At 37.1% G+C, this 18,371-nt stretch overlaps 1 protein-coding gene across 1 annotated transcript; it reads right to left on the bottom strand.

Moving 5' to 3' along the window:
- Positions 1 to 825: 825 nt before the first annotated feature.
- On the bottom strand, positions 826 to 17,797 carry LOC135203022 (uncharacterized). The gene is made up of 6 exons (XM_064232591.1): positions 17,668 to 17,797; positions 17,114 to 17,213; positions 10,914 to 11,119; positions 10,315 to 10,401; positions 7,181 to 7,304; positions 826 to 5,824 (listed from the first exon to the last, which is right to left on the bottom strand). The coding sequence occupies exons 1-6, from the start codon at positions 17,741 to 17,743 to the stop codon at positions 5,806 to 5,808; spliced, it is 612 nt and encodes a 203-aa protein (XP_064088661.1). The 5' UTR covers positions 17,744 to 17,797; the 3' UTR covers positions 826 to 5,805.
- Positions 17,798 to 18,371: the final 574 nt, after the last annotated feature.

Genomic DNA, 18,371 nt, shown 5'->3' with positions numbered 1-18,371 from the left:
CCTCTACCTCAAGTTAGCTGTGTATCACCGCAATGACGATGATTTTGTTAATCACTAAATTTTATTGTGAAAAGCTTTGTTCTTTCATTTACTAATTTGCTGAATATTGTTCAACTAGACTGCCTCACTCGGCACACTGAACACTGGCTCAATTAAAACTTTTTTTCTCTTTTTTTTTTCTGTATTGCATTTGATTGTTTTCATATTTTATCATGATGTTAATTTATAGGGAAATTCCCTTTATGTGAATTGTTATTGCTTTTACATACATACAGTTTTATTTTAACTCTTTCTTCTCCTCTCCTCAACATATCAACACTCCCTCGTTCAGTCTCAAGTCAGCTGGGCGTGACATCATCACAATTACATACAATTTTATACATCTTTTATGCTAAATGTTAAATTGAAAGCTAAATTTTATATTAAATGCTTTATACGTTTATTTATTTTGTCAAATATGGTTATCATTAAACTATATACTGTAAATAAAAAAATATTTTAATAGTTTAGTTTGTAAGACCCAGCAGGCCTTCGAATACAAGTATAAACTAGATAATCAGTCAGTTCAAAGTACGAGCATTTGTTCAACAAACAATCCACAATTTTCTCGAAAATTTTATTTGAAAAACAGTTTGACATAAACGTTCGACAAATGAGGTACCACTATATTTTAGTATTGATAATACCAGACCTTGACATTCAAAATACCAGACTAACACCATGAATATAGGCCAATTACTTAGTAGTCTTGCTGATTATTAAAGATGAATTATCAAGAATATAGAGAAAATTCTTTACAAGATAAAATCAGTTAATTCTGCCATTCTTTTTAATAAGACATGTATCCAAGAAGGAGCAGTACGCATCATGAAGCCTAAAATGCTGTCCAGCTTACTTTGCATGGCTGCAATAGATGGATCCATGACAGATGTACCTTGCAACACTGTAGGGAAATCAGCTCCAACATCTGTAGTAGTTGGTTGCTGAACAACCACAATTTGATTCAGTACGCCAATGAGCGCTCGCGAGAGCTCAGGTGACCATGGGGGCTCAGCCGCTCATGGAAGCTGAAGCGCCAATGGGAGCTCTTGAACCAGAGAGAGTTCTTGAAGAAGAGGTAAATCATGCATCAGTGGGCACTGCTGCGCCAATGGGCGCTCAGCTGCTCGTGGAAGCTGAGGCGCCAATGGGTGCTCTTGAGCCAGTGGGAGCTCTTGGACCAGTGAGTTCTTGAAGAAGAGGTAAATCATGCACTAGTGGGCACTGCTGCGCCAATGGGCGCTCAGCTGCTCGTGGAAGCTGAGGCGCCAATGGGTGCTCTTGCGCCAATGGTAGCTCTTGAACCAGTAAGCGCTCTTGAAGCAGAGGTAAATCATGTGCCAGTGGGTGCTCCTGTGCCAATGGGTGCTCCTGTGCCAATGGGCACTCCTGTGCCGATAGGGGCTCTTATGCCAATGGGAGCTCTTGAATTACTGAAGATACAGAAGGCAGGAACGAGTCCCTTTCCACTCAAGAAGGACACAAATGTGCCAACAAATGCTTGGGTGCCATACCTTTCTTAGAGCTAGACTTTAATACATAGGGACCATCTGGGGAAGGGAACACAGGAGGATAAAGATCCAGTGCCAAGAGATGCTCAGAACTTTTCCTGCATGCAGTCTCATCAGATGGACACCCAGAGGACAACTTCCTTGACGAAGAACGAATCTTAGAGGAGGGTATCCTTACTACACTGACCCTCTAAGCCGTCGTCATCGTGTGAAAAGCATTCTGGACTGTCCCAGAAGCTGCAAGAAGGATGTTGGTCTTCTTGTAACACACTGGCCTTCTTAGGAGGGACAGGAGAAGGCAACACATTACGAGTCCTCCTTTTTAGTGGACGAGACTCAAAAGCAAATCACCACTGGCAGCTGGGGGATGACTCCTCAGAGTGTGACCATACTTCTTTAAAGACGCCTTTCCAATGGTGCTCTGAGGGGGAGACTGCTCGTGGGCAGACCCCACAGACCTCCCTTGGGCTACCAGTATGCCTCCTCCCAGGTGCTGGGGAGTTTGACAGGAATCTTTGCCTGGGAGAATCAGCAGGATGAACAGCCACCTCTACAACACTAGTATTGGCACTCACTTCACCACTTACCTTCTCCATCAATATTTTGACAGATTGTCCCAAATTCTCCATCGCCTGTAACGTAATTGAAAATTTTTGGTCTGCCCGCACTTTGAGGCTGCCATTGGGATCGGTGTAAGGGTGCCAGGGTTAGGATTAGGTTGAATCGATGAGTGGGAAAGTTGATCAGAAGGTAAATTAGAGACATTTCCAGCAGGAATATCCTCACTAGGTACATGCTTCTTACTGTTATCCCTAGAGGCTGCTTTTCTTTTTATTCTTTAACTTATTAAAATGACTGGTTAAAGTTTTCCAAGCTTTATTATACAACTGATCATATTCCCCACAAGTCAAATTAGGAGAGCAAGTTTGACCCATACAGTTGGTGCAAAATGAATGTGGATCATAACACAATTTAATAAGTCTTGTATAGTACCTTGAGAACTAGTATCGGACATGCCAAATTACTAACGAACTCCCAACTAAGACAAGGTCTAATTCAAAGGCAAAATTGACTATTTCGACAATTAAGTCCTGTTTATAGCTAAATATTGCCGAAATGGCTACCAAAATATTGGAGAACCTCACCAAAACCTCCAAGTCTTCAACCAGAAGTAAACAAATTCCAAAAAATTCCACTGCTGCTGAACACTGTTGACAGTAGCAGATGGCAGAAACAACTGATTTCCAGTGCTGAGTTGGTTCCACTTTCCCCAGTAGTTGGTGAGGGTTATTGCCTAGCCAAAATAATAGAGCACTACCTTGAATTTCAAAATTCTAGCTGCCGATGGATAGAAACTATAGCTATGTAAAACTACTCAGTAAGTTGCAAACATAAAAACAGTATTTACAGATGTATAAATACATATGTAATATGCATATAGGGAAAGAGCTATCAAAATGAGGCATATGTAAACATACAGTATTTCAAGCATTTCTTTCAAACAAGTGTAAATTGCAACTTCGTCACAACAATATATTAAATCCCTCTTGAAAATGTTAACTGAACTTGAACCAGAGTATATTGTTTAAGATATTGTTTCTTCAATACCCAGCAATAGCCAAAAAAGGAGGAAGAAAGTACTCAAGAGAATTGCACTTTGTTATGAACAAATGACAAAAAAAAACTGCTCAGCAGTTGTAAGTGATCAACATGTTTCACTTACTGTCATTCCAGTAACCACTTCTGGTATCTCCAACAGTGGTCCATATCAATTTTACAATCTAATGTCTGCATCTGGCACATATAAGTGACTGCAACATATTAAGGACCTGTGACAGTGTTGGAGGACCTTTTACTGTATATACTCGCGTAACACGCGATCTCGCATGTCATATGACCCCCCCAAAATTTTCACCCTTAAAAAATTATTTAATCACGTGTCTCATGTATGATGCTAGTTAAATTTACGAGACCAAATAGCAATAGGCAAACCTGTTTTCCTCCTCTTTATCTATTCCATTTTTTAGTTAGACTAATCCCTTTTCCTCCATCTCTTAATCTATCCCATCTTCTAGTTAAATTAAAAAAAGTAAAAGAGAATGCCAAAAGTAACGTTAGTAATGATATACTTGTTTTGAAAGTGCATACAGCCCAAAACAGCTGTTATGTTACAAATGACATTAAGGAGAATAGGACTGATATATTTCTACATTACTATATCTTACTTGCTATGGATAAAAGATTGGCAAGGGCATATACTGATAGATTTAATCAGTAAGTTTTAGTTGAAGTTGAGGAAAGAATGTTGATCCGCTAATAACTATTATCATGCATCAGCAACGTGGATGAAACTCTCGCAAACTTCAGTATAGTACCATCAAACTCGACAGTAAACAAAATTTGAGAGAAATGTGTATTAATCAAAACTATTGGGCATGAAAGAACACATTTGACTGTTTCAATCCAATAAAAGATAAATATGTAAAGCTTGTAGTATTCTGATGGGATGAAGTGAAAATATCGAACGGAATCTGTTGATTTTCATTTACACAATAAACATGCTCTCAGCGCTATTTAATAATGAAAAAAATAACTAAATTTTGTTCACAAACGATACGTTTTAAAGTGATATTTCCACTTGAAAACACTTTGTATGTCGTAAAATAACCTTGTCTCATATAAATAGAGGATCTTGAGATTCATTTGCACTAACTAGAAGCAAGAAAGTCGCTCTGATTTGAGTTCTATACAGCAAAACAAACTTACCTCGCAGCTGATTTCCAAACCAAAACATTGATTGCTATGTTTGTATTTTATATTACAAACATATAGTAATATGAAAATACATATAATATTATTGGAAGCAGTGAAGTAAAGCATGTGATTATTACATACTCAAATTTTATATCTCCTGTAAGATGTGACCCCCTTAAAATTAGCTCCAAAACTGAGTAGCCGAGAACCAGAAGGTGCTAAAAGCCGTTTTGAAAAAAATGAGTAATTGCAAGTTAAAAGTTAAAATATTGTAGCTCGGTAATTATAATAGGTATTAACATGGGGTTTGTTGCACTTTAAAGCTAAAGACCATAGTTTTTTTGTGTGTAAGTGTCAGATTTGTAAGTTTTTAGGAAAATACCAAAAAAAATAACAAAAATATAGACGAACATAGAAAATGATAAACAACAACATCAATGGAAATACACCATTAAATGGTTCCAAATCATGAAAATACACAGAAAACATTTCAAAATCATTATTAATGTCCATGTTTATTGGAAAATACTGGAAAAATACCAAAAATACTAACAAACATAAAAAATAATAGACAACAACATCAATGGAAATACGTCCTTAAACAGTTCCAACTCATTTAAGTACATAGAAAAAAGCTGAAAATCAGTATTAATATCAAAGTTTAAGGGAAAATACAGAAAAATATCCCAAAAATACCAATACATACAAACATAAAAAATAATAAAAACTAACGACAATATTAATGTAAATGCACCCAAAAATATTTCAAAGTAATGTAAAAAAAAAAACAACAGTAATCATTGTCACGAAAGCACTGCAGACAAGCCGTAAAATAACGTAAAAAGGATAAATCCATGAGCGTATGTTTACAGAAGACGTGAACCAGCTGAACTCCATAAGTTTTGTTTACATTCTGCCGCATCCCCTGACACTATGCTTCGTGCATGCTGATTGGCTCGAGAGAGCGTATCGTGCTGTGACTGGCTGAGATGCCTACTCACTCATTGACGAAGCACTGTGATTGGCTACGGCTTTCCCAGGCAATCTGGACACGATGCAAGATGACACCTTCTGGTTCTGAGAATTTAGCTGCCGTGCGCTACAAATTTTTCAGGCGAAAGTTGCACTGACTTCTGAGGGGTTTTTGACCATATTGTAGGGCCAGAAAGCGCCAAATCCAAACTGGGAAAATATTTTATGCCTATGATGGACCGTTTTCTGTGAAAATCTCGGTTTTGGTGGTGGTGGCACTTAGCACCTTCTGGTTCTCGGCTACTCAATTAGGGTTTCAAAAGTCGCACGATACACGAGTATAAATGGTAACTTCCTTAAAACTAAGCTAATTTCCCACATATTACAAAAAATGTACTTGCAGCATAAACGAAATGGTAATCATATAGTATTTGTGGATAATATATACACACTGACCTGCATATTATATAGATACTGTCATCCAAGAAGAGTTATAGGGGGACCTTTTTGAGGCTGAATACAAGCTCTCCTAATATTTTCTCAAAAACCTGTGGAATATATATAGTAAAAACTGAAATCATGGCAATGAAAAAAATGGCAAAATATACCATAGAGCATAAACTATTATACAAACAAACAAAAAATTCTGTGTAATTAAAACAATAAGAAATATGGCATCTAAAAGGAAAAAATGGCCCTTCCGATTTGTGAGGGCTAGGTTCAAGTTTCCAAAGTCTAAGGAGTTCATTTGAAAGAAGTTACAGAAGCTAAAAGAAACTAAAGAAAGAAGAGATAAGTTATTACAGAAGAAAAAGAAGCTAAGAAATTAATAAATACATGGATAAAAATATAATGACACTGCATCAACCTCATGAAAATGATCCCATGCACAGCTTTCCATGGATTACTACTCAGTCTTTTCAGAATTGTTTTTCTGACTAATAATTTTGATCATATGCTGCAAAAGCAAAGATTTGTGAACAGAATTCCAGCATCTACTGGCAGTGACCTTCCTTATACTACTCTCCCAGTCTCCAACGTCCGCACGCAAAGACCAGTGTGAGCATCCACCTCTGGGAAACAGCTTCACTCAGGGACTTAATCCCCTGATCCAGCCAATGGAAATTCAGCTCTTACAAGGCAGAGCACCCGGAACACCATAAATACTGTCTAATGACCACATTCCAACCAGAACAAGCCCATCCTTCCTTGAGAATGAACTGTTGATACGGTTGGAAATGTTGGAATTCCACTACGTCCTTAGAAAACGATGATGAATACGTATTCTACAAATGAGAACAGATCCTGATCTCCAGACTCTGCAATTTGTGAACTGTACGGTGATCATACACCATTTTTTGCTATCATACAAATAAAGTAATATTTTTAGATGCCATTTCCTTATCCAGAATATGATCATTGGCCAGCTATTAGCAAATATCAACCCTGATGAGAAGATTACAAAGCGCCAAGATCCACAGCTGGTGTATCTTGGGGATTTCACGATACACATTATGATCTTACGACTAAAATACTTCAGACGTATGGTGATACAAAACAAAGAGCAGTTATGAAAAGTTGTCAATATGAAAGTGTTGGAAAGAGACCAGTAAGAATGGCTGGAAAATCCTGGAAAAAAGCCAAAGAAGACCTCGGCCAGAGAGAATTCAGGCAAAAACTGCACATGACTGACAAGAGAGGATAGAGACGTCATTTCACATTAATGATGATGAAGATAACTCCATCAATGATCAAACCTGACTCCCACTTCAACTTGCGACAAGGTCAGGTCTCAAGTCACAGACTAACTAGCTACACTGGCAGAAATGCAGAATACTTTTATGTGCAAAATTTCATTTCAAAAGCTGGTGAGGCATAAAAACCATACAAAGAAATTTCCTTACAACAAGTTTCTTCTCTCTCTGGGGCTTGGTTTCTCAGCAAGTGCATTCAGTCTAAACACTGTGGCTATGGCAAACATTAAATCAATGGCTTCTCTTGCTTCATGATTACCTTGTACAACTGAACCTGCAAAAAAGATAAAAACCTTTATCATTAATATCTGTTCACCATTTCAACCAAAGTGTCAAATGGTTATAAAAATAAAAATTTATTTTGCAAACATGAAAAGAAATGCACAACTAAAAGATGTAATGCTTACAGTAATATCTAATAAGTACTGTTACTAAATTGAAATATGTTATACTTGGTATCTGACCATCTATAACCAGTCTTCTCAGAAATCCTTTGCCTTCATGACCATTGTTTAGTAGTATCTTGGCCCCACCCTCTAAGTTTCCCATAGAGGAACAGGCTCCTGACAACTAGAGAACATTTTGTTTGTTCCCCCTTTGAACATTTCCAGTTCCAAGAACTTCCATGAGCCTTATAGTAGGCTATTGTTAGCAGTGTTCTCAGCTTCACCTGTCACTCCACCTGCTGCTATTAGAATTCATATCCATAAAGGCTAAAAACCCTTATGGTAGAGTCAACAGACTATCAACCCAAAAGGGGTCCCAAGGGTAATCAGCCTGCTGAGATAGACAAGTTTTAAGAAAAGGAGATAAATAATTAAATGTGAGGAAACACAAAATACTAAAACAAGTACAGTACGGTCCCGAAATATGTGGTCAAATTCTGCAGTTCCCCTTTTTTGCGGTCGCTAGTTCTCAAAAATAGATTTTCTGTATCTGCGAAGCTGTTCAAAGTCTGCGAGTCACACGCCGTAAACGCATCACATCTGTTATCTTTTCAAGTATTTTAGGTGGGGTGGGGGGGTGGGGTTGCTGGTATCTGAGAGAAGGGGTGGGGGGAATGTGAGAGAAAGATTTCCTTCTCAGCCATTAGCTAAAACGGAACGCTCTGCTTCACGCATTTGTAACGTCATAGCATAGTGTATGAATGATCGGTATCATCATCATCCTCATACATATTATGCAGATCTGCGAAGTGTATTCTGATCATCCGCACCCTGTATGCATCTGCCTAGAAGTCGAAGAGGGAGAACTACTTTCTCGAAACTAAAAAGCTTGTCCTTAAGTTAAAGACGAAGGAAAGAGCAACTTCCATTTTGGCAGCAGTCAACAACTTGAAATCCATAATTGCTGAACATGAAGTAAGAATTTTTTTGCCTAGGTTAACTTGTTTTGACTAACTTTTGGCATTTGATCATTTGTTTTTTTCTATTGTTGAAATAGATTTTGATGAAAATGATTAGTAAAAGAGTGATTAAGAGAGAAGCAAATGTATTTGAGAGAGAGAGAGAGAGAGAGAGAGAGAGAGAGAGAGAGAGAGAGAGAGAGACGGAGAGAGACGAGAAGGACGAGAGAGAGAGAGAGAGAGAGAGAGAAATTGTTCGATCTAAATGTTTCAAGAAACTGTCATTTTATGTTGAATTTTTATCATTTCTTTTTAAGAAATTGTAATTTCATATCATTTTTGAATTTCCATCAATTCTTTTTTATCGTAGAATAAATAAATTTAGATGAAAACGGTTACATAGTGAAAGTGATGGACAAAGAAACAGACAGGTGCTCATAACCAAGTTTGTTAGGCCTAATGGGAGTGAAAACACACATGATCCACCAGTCCCCGAAACCTCAAATGGTTCACAAAGCCTTCCTTCAGCAGAAGAACTCTTAGTGGAGGATTAGATAGAGGAGTGTGAAGGTTTTTTGGCAGAAGATAGGTAGAGGAAATTCCATCCAAAAGGTTTTTTTAAAGGAAATGACTGTATTGTATAGTACACTTGCACCCAATGGTGGCAGTGTTTACGAGTGGGAGTTTTCACCATCCTGGGGGTAATTTTAAACTTTTTCAAGTTATTAAAACCTTTTTAATGTTTTATTTACACATAAGAGCAATTTCATATTAGAAAAATTTACAGTATAGTACACAGAAAGTATTGAAAATGGGTAGTATTAAAAAGTTTGACTGGGTAAGTTGCCGTTTGCCTTGGCCCTAAGGGAATTATTCCCAGGAGGTAAGTTTGACTGGCTAAGTTGCCATTTGCCTCGGCCCTAATGGAATTATTCCCAGGAGGTATGTGTATGGAACTGCTATTTTCCAGTTCTGTGAGGCCATGGATCAACCAAATTCTCACATAATTAGGGACCGTACTGCACATACACCTGAAATTCAGGACACATCAAAAGAGAAAATGAATGAATTACTCCTTGCTCAAATATCTGGAGATCAGATTATACAACTCGAATACTTTGCACTAGGCAAACTATTTCACATTTTAGTTGTGTCTAAGTCAAATTCCTACTATCACATGGTCAGTGCTAAGGATTTGTTTTTAAATAAGTGGCAAAAGCTAGAGCAAGAACCTGAATTTGTGAAAAGAAGTAAATGAGACAAGAACAAAAAAAGTGGATGAAAAATGAGATACAAACTTGAGAAACAGTCACCAGAATTGTCCATTCAATATTCCTCAAACTTTGGTCTTTGATCAAGATGGAAATTCCAAATTGAAAGAGCTAAGATGGAAAAAAGCTGAAATCTCAATGGCTGAGATGGTTTGGACCTGTGATGAGAAGGATGAGGAACAGTTTGTCTAAAAAAGTAGTAGATATGGAAGTTGTAGAATGAAACCTGCAGGATAACCTAGAAAATTATAGAAAAAATGGAACTGATAAGGCATAGAATGAGCATAAGACAGAATAGAGAAGAGATAATTCATGACTCATTTTATCTCAACATAACTTTGATGCAAAACTGTTTATGATGATAATACATGAAAATACATCAGCCAACCCAGCATTCGATCAGCTAAGACTTCAAGTTCAAATAGGTTAATCAAATGTTACAAAAAGATTAATTTTTTTACGGTACCATGATAATCATAAGTTACTAGTACATGGGAGTTAAAAATTTAAATCTTTAAATCTGGTTACACTACAGTTGAAAATAAATTGATCTCCCCATTTCATGATATGTATTAATGTTACCTAGCAGTATTTAAGGATACTATGGAAAAATATGGTTGCAAGATCTATAATCACAACATGCATAAAGAACTGTGAAATACATTTACCCCTCTCTCTGTTTGTTTTCATAATGAACTTCAGCCCCTCAACAATATTCTCCATCTTGTAAGACCGTAGTTTTTTATCTGAGGATACTAGAAAAAGAGGAAGCAAAATAAGACAATTAATAAACAAAATTCAGCCCCATTTGAAATACATCATCAAGAAATAAATTTAAGTTTGGCAGAATAATGATTGAAAAAGGAAATAAACCTTGTAATATGAGCACTGCTAATTCTCACAGAGTAAATCAAAGATACTGCATCATAAAAAGTCAATTTGATAAAAATAATCAACATACAAAAAATTGAGATTGTGGCATTGTAATTCTTTAATGAATTCATATTTCTGAACATAAAACTCCAAGTAAGACAATCAGTGAGAGGTCAGGATGCCCTCAGTTTCATAGTAGTCTGCTCTGCAATAAATGACATACAGATCCAGTTTATCAGGATGAATACCACTAGATTATTACCAAAAACAACAAAATACACATTTAATTCAACATGCCATTCTTGTAACAACAGATTTCAAAATAAAAATAAACATGAATAACAGTATACCAATCCTGCAACACAACAAGAAAAGGATTTTTAGCTGAACGTACTTGTACCACTGGCACCATCTAGGAACATTTTTTTCTTGGGTGGAGACTGATCAAGAAAGCTGGAGGATGAACTGCCTTCTTGTTCTTCAAGTGATGGGCTCGACTCGCGTTTCATGATCAGCTGTAAATTACTTCTAAAGGATGAATCACTGGTTTCATAAGGACCTCTGCATGAGTGACTTGTACCAGGGACTGGTGAAAGTGGCCTAGAAGACATAGAACACAATAATTTTGATTGGTATAACACAGATTTACATGCTAAGATGAAAACTACTACTTGTACAAATTACCTTTTTTCATAATTTTTGGAAAAAGTCTAATAGCTTCAGTTTCATGTGCAACTTTCTTGCAAACACTATCATTAACAGGCAGTGAAGAAAAATCAAGCAAATGAAGGATACCATTTGTTATAGCTAACAAACAACTACAAAATACCCATCTACATTTGGCTGTTTCAAAAACAGCACTGACACCAAGAAACTTGTTCAACTGAGCAAAAAGCCTATTTACCAAGTTAAAAACAAAAATATATTGCTTCTACATTCCCTCTTTTCTCCTCTTTAGGAATATTTTGCAAGTTTTTCAGGGAGTTAACTTTTCAGCCACGAAAAATTGCATTGATCTGTTGTCACTGTGAGTACCCTAAAGGCTCACCTCTTTTATTATTTGCAGTTTTCTCTCAACCAGTCATGTACTTCCTGTCAGCGTAGTATCCAATGTTTTTAAATTCCTTTGTTCTTATTCTAAACAATTTTTTAACTGGAGGTTTTGTTTACCAATATTTTGAGGCTGTTAACAATCTATACCCCTAGTCTTGCCCTGATAGAACTTCACTGTTTGCTGAGCAATCCAATCCTGTTTGATTCTATCAAAGTAAAGGTTACCTTTGGTTATCTGCTTTTTATTCTCAGCCTATTACACTAGCATCATCTACATACACTCATCACTCGCACTTGTTTACCAATCAGCGACACCTTCCATGATACAACAGCAGCAGGCTTTCATTTGCCAGGTAATCAGGATGATACGATTCCTGCTACAGACGGAATTCCTGACGTTCATCCCTAGGCACACTACTGTGGCGCTCGCATGAGAGAATCCCCGAGACCTTCGAGGCGAGATCCACGGCTTCGCCCAAGACCGGCCCGACCAATGAGAATGCAACTCTAGGTCCGAGCCGCTATAAATACCATTCCGCAAACTTTCTTGCTACAGTCTCTTCAACCGACTCATCAGAAGATGACCTACAAGAAGGTCGAAACGTCACATGATACCAGCTATACCAGCCCTTAAACCAAAGACGACCCCGGCCCGAACTGAACTACGCCTACGGAATAATACCAGCACTAACGACGACCCCTGCTTAACCTGAACCTGATATCCTGTTCTAATAAAAGATTCCTTCAGCATTTACAATTTTTGAAAATTCCCAATATGAATATTGGCCAGTTACTCAGAAACATCGCTGAGCCTGAGAAGCGAATTGTAAGGAAAATAGAAAAAACAATATATAAAATCAACTCGCTTAATTCTGCCATCCTTTTTAACAGCATTTGCCTAAAGAGGGTTCTTCTACAAAAAAAAAAAAAAAAACAAAAAAAAAAAAAAAAAAAAAAAAAAAAAAAAAAAAACAAAAAAAAAAAAAAAAAAAAAAAAAAAAAAAAAAATAATAATAATAAATAATATAATAATAATAACTAATAATAATAGCTTGTGGGAAGCCCTTCTGTCCTGAGGTTAGATCATGGTCTTTCAACGCTGAAACTGAAGTTCTTATTGGCGAATATTCTCGTCAGTAAATCCTGAGTCGACTTCTTCTGAAGGTCGGCCATCACCTTCTCCAGAGTAGCATGAGGGAACAGACTAGTCTTGTCTAAATGAGCAAATAAAGAGCTGACCTTTGCAAGGGAGTTACTCCTTTAGAGGGGAATGAACACCATAAATCCCTCTCCTTAAGGACTCCTATTGTGAAAATGTTTGCAATTCCTGTGCGCCATCTCATATAGCCTTGTCGGCGCGCGCATGCCAACACTCCCAACCAGTCCATAGTGAAGTTCTGCTATAGAGATGCACAATCCTCAATCTTTTTGGCCAATGCTCCGACCGTCCAATCAAGGAAACTCATGACCTCGAATACCCTGAAGACGTCTTTAAGCAAATGATCCATTCTGAGGCAGTAAACAAAATCCTAGCCAAAGTAAATGCTAAGCAACGTGTCACATCAATGAGAATAGAGAAGTCCCCTTGGGAGGAGGAGAAACTTCCGAGGATGGAGCTTCCCCGGTGACATAAGATAAATACGTTTGTCATATCAAACGAGAGAGAAGCGTACAAAAAAACTTCCATGCCTACATCTCTCTTCCCTGTCAACCATGCATCGATGCATGTCAACACTTTCCTGGAGGAGGAAAGCACCATCTGAGGTAGCTTGGACGTCCCTGCAGGTTGGCGCATCAAGAAGGCGGAGCCCAGAGAAGACAGGGCTGCTGGAGAGAAGAAAGATGGAAAACAGAAAAAAAATTTAACAGTGCAGAATAATTTTAAGCAGGGTGTTTCTCCTTAACAGTTTCCTCATCTGAAGAAATTGATGACAGCTGAAGGTTCGAGGGATCTTGCAACACCATAGGTTTCTGCAGAAGAGTAAGACTATTATTCAACTGTTGCTGAATTGGTGCCAAAGACAGATCCTGAGTGACATGAGAAACAACTGTTATGCCAGTTATCTGTGGCACCAACCTCTTGGTGGCTGGTGGGGGAGCCCCACAGGCAAATCTACTAAACAAAAGCACTCATACACTAGGCGTTCACACACCAAACGATCAGACATTGGGTGCTCATAATTCGGAGATCCCAACACTAGGTATCCATACATCGCACGTTCATACGCTTGGTGCTCATATGCTGAACTTTCAAACTTTGGGCGCTCGGGCACTTCACCTTGACACGTTAGAAAAGCGCCCATTATGCCTTTTGGCCCTGCACGAATCTGAATCACTAAATAACAAATTATGCACATCTATACGGAAACCTTTCCAATGGTGATCCTCCAAGTCCTGGGACTTCCAAACAACAGGCATGGTTAGAAGAAGCAACTGCAAGTTTGCTTCCTCCCAAGTGAGCAAGGGGAGTTTAGCAAGGACCTTGGTCTAGGAGCGCTGGTGGGACGAGTGGCCACCCCCTCTCAACGCACTGCACTTGACACTGCACTTGCACCGATACCAACACTTTCAAGTTTGCCCATTTGGACTTTCACTGAATCACCAATCTGGGAAATGGTATTAACCATTAGACCAAATTTACAATTTACATGAGCTTCTAAGCTGGCAATGGCATCGGGCTTGGAAGAATGGGATCCAGGGATTGAAGTAACTGGAAAATTCTGAGGACTGGAGATAGGGGGAAAAGCAGTCACACGCATTGAAGGAATGGGTACATCAATAACCACTTTTGGAGAATCACCCTGACTAACTGAAGGCTTTAGCTTTGTCCCTAGCTGCTGCCTTTCTCAATTTGTCTCGATGAAGTTTATCCAGATGAGCATTTAATGTCTTCCAAGTCCCCTTATCCCAGTCTTTACATTCCTATCCCAGTCTTTAGATTGCTCACAATGAACCTCTAACGAACAAACTTGTCCTCTACAACTCTACAAGAAGCATAAATGGAATGTCTCATATTTTGCTGATGTCACTCTTGTCTTGCAACCTTTACTGCAATAGTACTGGACATACTATAGTCGATTCATTTAAGGTAGATTCTTGCGCCTACGAGACGTTTGTTTGGCAGCCTCTGATTGGCTGGTACCGGGAGGTAGGCCGCTCGCTCATTGTGTCATATTTTCGTCTGTGACTTAGAAAACATGCAATATGTTTATATTTCTTCATTTATCTCACGTTTTCCAAAAGATAATAAAGTTTTGGTCATACCAAAGGATTCGGTATTAATTGTACAACTAAATAATCTTTTCCTGAAACAATTAGATAAAACACAAAGGAATTACAACGAGTAAAAGTGAAGAGAAAAAGTTTCAATCTTTACACCTGTTTTTATTTATCATCGGATTTTTAATAAGTCATACGATCAAGATGAATTAAAACTTGTATTTTCATACAATAAAATCACCCTGAATACGCTAGTGCTTTCAGATTTTGGATGCGTGTAATATGTGAGGAGAAAATGAAGAATATAAGAATATATCTTATTATGTTGCAGCCGTACTTGACTCAGCCTAATAGGAAGTCAATCTTTCTTAATTATTTGTTTGTTTATTACTTTCACTGAGATTATTATTTCATATCACTCAAATAAGTCTCTGGTGTCTCTTTCATTTGAAAATATATTCATAAAATAAAATTAGAAACAATATCTTGAAACAACCTGATTAAAGTTTAGGCTGAGTTGAAGAGTGTGAAGTCGTCTTTCCACAGAGTTCAACTTCTTTGCTGGATTGAATTCCCCACGGCCCGCATGGGTCTGAGCTAACGATACCAGATGCATCCATCTGATTATTATTTTTTTTTTCCTTATCAGATATGCCCAGACATACTATATGATATTGGATTTAAAATGTTCGACAGTTATATTGGAAATTCAGTGTATTCATATTCAGAAAATGTGATAATATAACATGGTAAATATTGTGGAAACTGCAACCTTTTATATCGCTAATTGGCAACTAAAATCTCTCTCTGAGGCGACAAACGCAACGACAACGCCTTGCAGATCTCATTCTCTCAGCAATACCGTCAAACTTGAATCATTTACTGATGCAACTTAATAAGACATATTCTTCATTTTCTCCTCACATTTTACACGCATCCAAAATCTGAAAGCAACAGCGTATTCAGGGTGAATTTGTTGTATGAAAACACGTTTTATTTTATCTTAATCGCGTTACTGATGCAAAATCCGATAATAAATAAAAACAGGTATAAAGAATTAAATCCTTCTCTTTTCACTTTTACTCGTTGTAATTCCTTTGTGTTTCATCTTATTGATTTTAGGAAAAGATAACTTGGTTGTACAATTAATACCGAATCCTATGTTATGACCAAAATGTTCCTATATTGAGCAAAGCGTGAGTTGATTGAAGAAATATAAACATAATATTGCTAGTTTTCTAAGCCACAGTAGAAAATAATGAGTCTGAGTGAGCGGCCTACCTCCCGGTACCAGCCAATCAGAGGCCGCCAAACAAACGACTCGTAGGCGCAAGAATCTACCTTAAATGAATCGACTATAGTGTCTGACATAATGAATCAAAAGAAAAAAGGAAAAATCCTGAATATAAACTAAGCTAAATATTATTAGCATGCTACCAAAAATCATGCAGAGTACTTCAACAAATGCAGAGAAAAGCAAAACCATTTGGTGAAAAAATGAATCCAGCAAGCAGCTGGACAACCTGTTTAGTCACCAACCAACAAAAATGAATTGTTGGCTGTAGCTGTGTTTTACGTATTCTTCTCCAGTAGTGGGCAAAGCAAACTGTCTAAACCCAAAACAAAAGAGCGCTACAGTGATTTTCAAATTCTGAGTTGCTGCGTAAAATAGAAACTTATGGCTATGTAATTATTTGCCAAGTTACTTATATAAAAATAAGCCTTGCCTTTCAAATTTAGATGTTTCCGTAATGAAAAAAGTTAGAATAAATGCAATCTTTACTGAAGAGAACTGGCTTGAAGTATTCATTCTATGCTGACAAGGAGTAATTGTTCATGGTCTTTTAACCGGCCCAGTCATAAACAAGATGGCAGACGTGCATGTAAATTAGTCACTTCTTCTTCCGGATTTTGACGCGGGAAAAGCTGGATTCAGCTTGTCTTTTAGTCCATTATACTCTATCACATGTCATAGTGTTTATCATAACGACAAAGTACCCAGCTACAAGACCAGGCTAAAAGATATTTCTTTGAAATTAGTCTAGTCACCATGATGAGTGCTGGCATACCATGCAGGGTAACTCCTTGAGGACGAAACAAGCGACTTCACTATCAAAAATAATAATCACAAGCCAGATTACTAAGCTTACTTTCTACTAAATATAACAGCTTTTCAAACAACTTCTAACAATATTACCTGAATTTCAATTTACATATTAAAGGCTAGCTTCATCTGATCAACTGAGCAACTTTTCAACTTCTACCTTTGATATATAAAATGCAATAATTCCAATGAAAAAAGCACTAGCACGATATCCATACCTGTCTTTAGTTTTTATGTCCATCTTACCCGCTTTCCAAGCTTTCATTTTGAGCTTTGCTTTTGCCGCATCAATCAACTTATAAGGGTAGTAAGCATTACCTGAAACAATACAATACACAAAATACATGTCTAGGATATGATTTTTATATCACTCTCAATTCAATGCTGGATAAGCAACTACCAACTAACCCATGAGTTGTGAGTAGCAGCTCAGGCTGCCCTTACTTTAAAATGTAATCTCAGTTTGTTATGCTGTCTATGAAAGACAATTGTTTAGTACTAAAAAAAACAAGTTAGTATAGGGACAACAGAATTTTCTGTACAATAACATCAAGAGGAATTGTTTTTATTAATAATTCCAAACTCTAATGATTAATATCCATGGATCTGTAGTACTTCACCCAAATATAATCCTCTTTAGGGAAAACTAATAACACGAGGTAAAATGCTAAAGCAAAATACAAAAACCCAAAAGAAATCAAAGCCACAAATCAACTAAATCATCTTAGATCAACAATAAGGAAAATTGTATATCACCAATAAGTTATCTTACCCATTATCGTTTTGATCAAGTCACACCGAAGACCCTCAATGTCAACTAATTGCTTGCGAAGAACTTCTAGCATCATTGGAGAAATAACTGAAGTTGACAAGACACACCGGTTTTTCTGTAAGGATATGCAATGGATCTAATTATCTATATAAAGCATCAAATTTGTCCAAATCACAAACACTACTTTCCTTTTATCTTTAAAGATGAAATCAGTTTTACTATAAACAGGATCATCATTCACACATGTAAACCAAATTTTCCCACAAGTTGATTTGTAAACATAAGATCCAATTTGAAGAAAGAATTTAATTAAAAGTTCTTTAAACTATAATAACCGGGAACTGCCTGAAAAGGAAATAAGATATACAGTACAAGAAAAGTGACTCACATCTATACACACAAACGCAAGCTTTAACACAGCACCTTTACATGTAATATAACAATCATCTGGTTACATAACCCTACTGGAAGAACATAGCATTAGTTTACTCACATTGAAGAGCACCATTCTAAAATATTCTAATAAAGCAATATAAAAAAAACCATGTATGACAATAAATACAGTGGTCTCGTCTCCCTGAACAATCCAGTTCACCACTGTAAGTCGTGTGTTAAAAAATTTACACCACTTTACTGTACGCTTATTTTCCCTCAAATTATGTTAGAATTTTATAAAAAGGTTTTGCAAGGGTTTCTTCCCAAAA

This window comes from Macrobrachium nipponense, chromosome 33 (genome assembly GCF_015104395.2).
Source record: "Macrobrachium nipponense isolate FS-2020 chromosome 33, ASM1510439v2, whole genome shotgun sequence".
Lineage (NCBI taxonomy): Eukaryota > Metazoa > Arthropoda > Malacostraca > Decapoda > Palaemonidae > Macrobrachium > Macrobrachium nipponense.
This window is presented reverse-complemented; position numbering and strand designations above follow the sequence as displayed.

Excerpts from the sequence above, each read along its gene's own strand:
- LOC135203022 (XM_064232591.1), bottom strand. The coding sequence starts at position 17,743 with ATGATGCTAGAAGTTCTTCGCAAGCAATTAGTTGACATTGAGGGTCTT. Across the intron at positions 11,120-17,113 it reads GACATAAAAACTAAAGACAG|GCCACTTTCACCAGTCCCTG; the intron begins GTATGGATATCG and ends TATGTCTTCTAG. Across the intron at positions 10,402-10,913 it reads AGATGGTGCCAGTGGTACAA|TATCCTCAGATAAAAAACTA; the intron begins GTACGTTCAGCT and ends CTCTTTTTCTAG.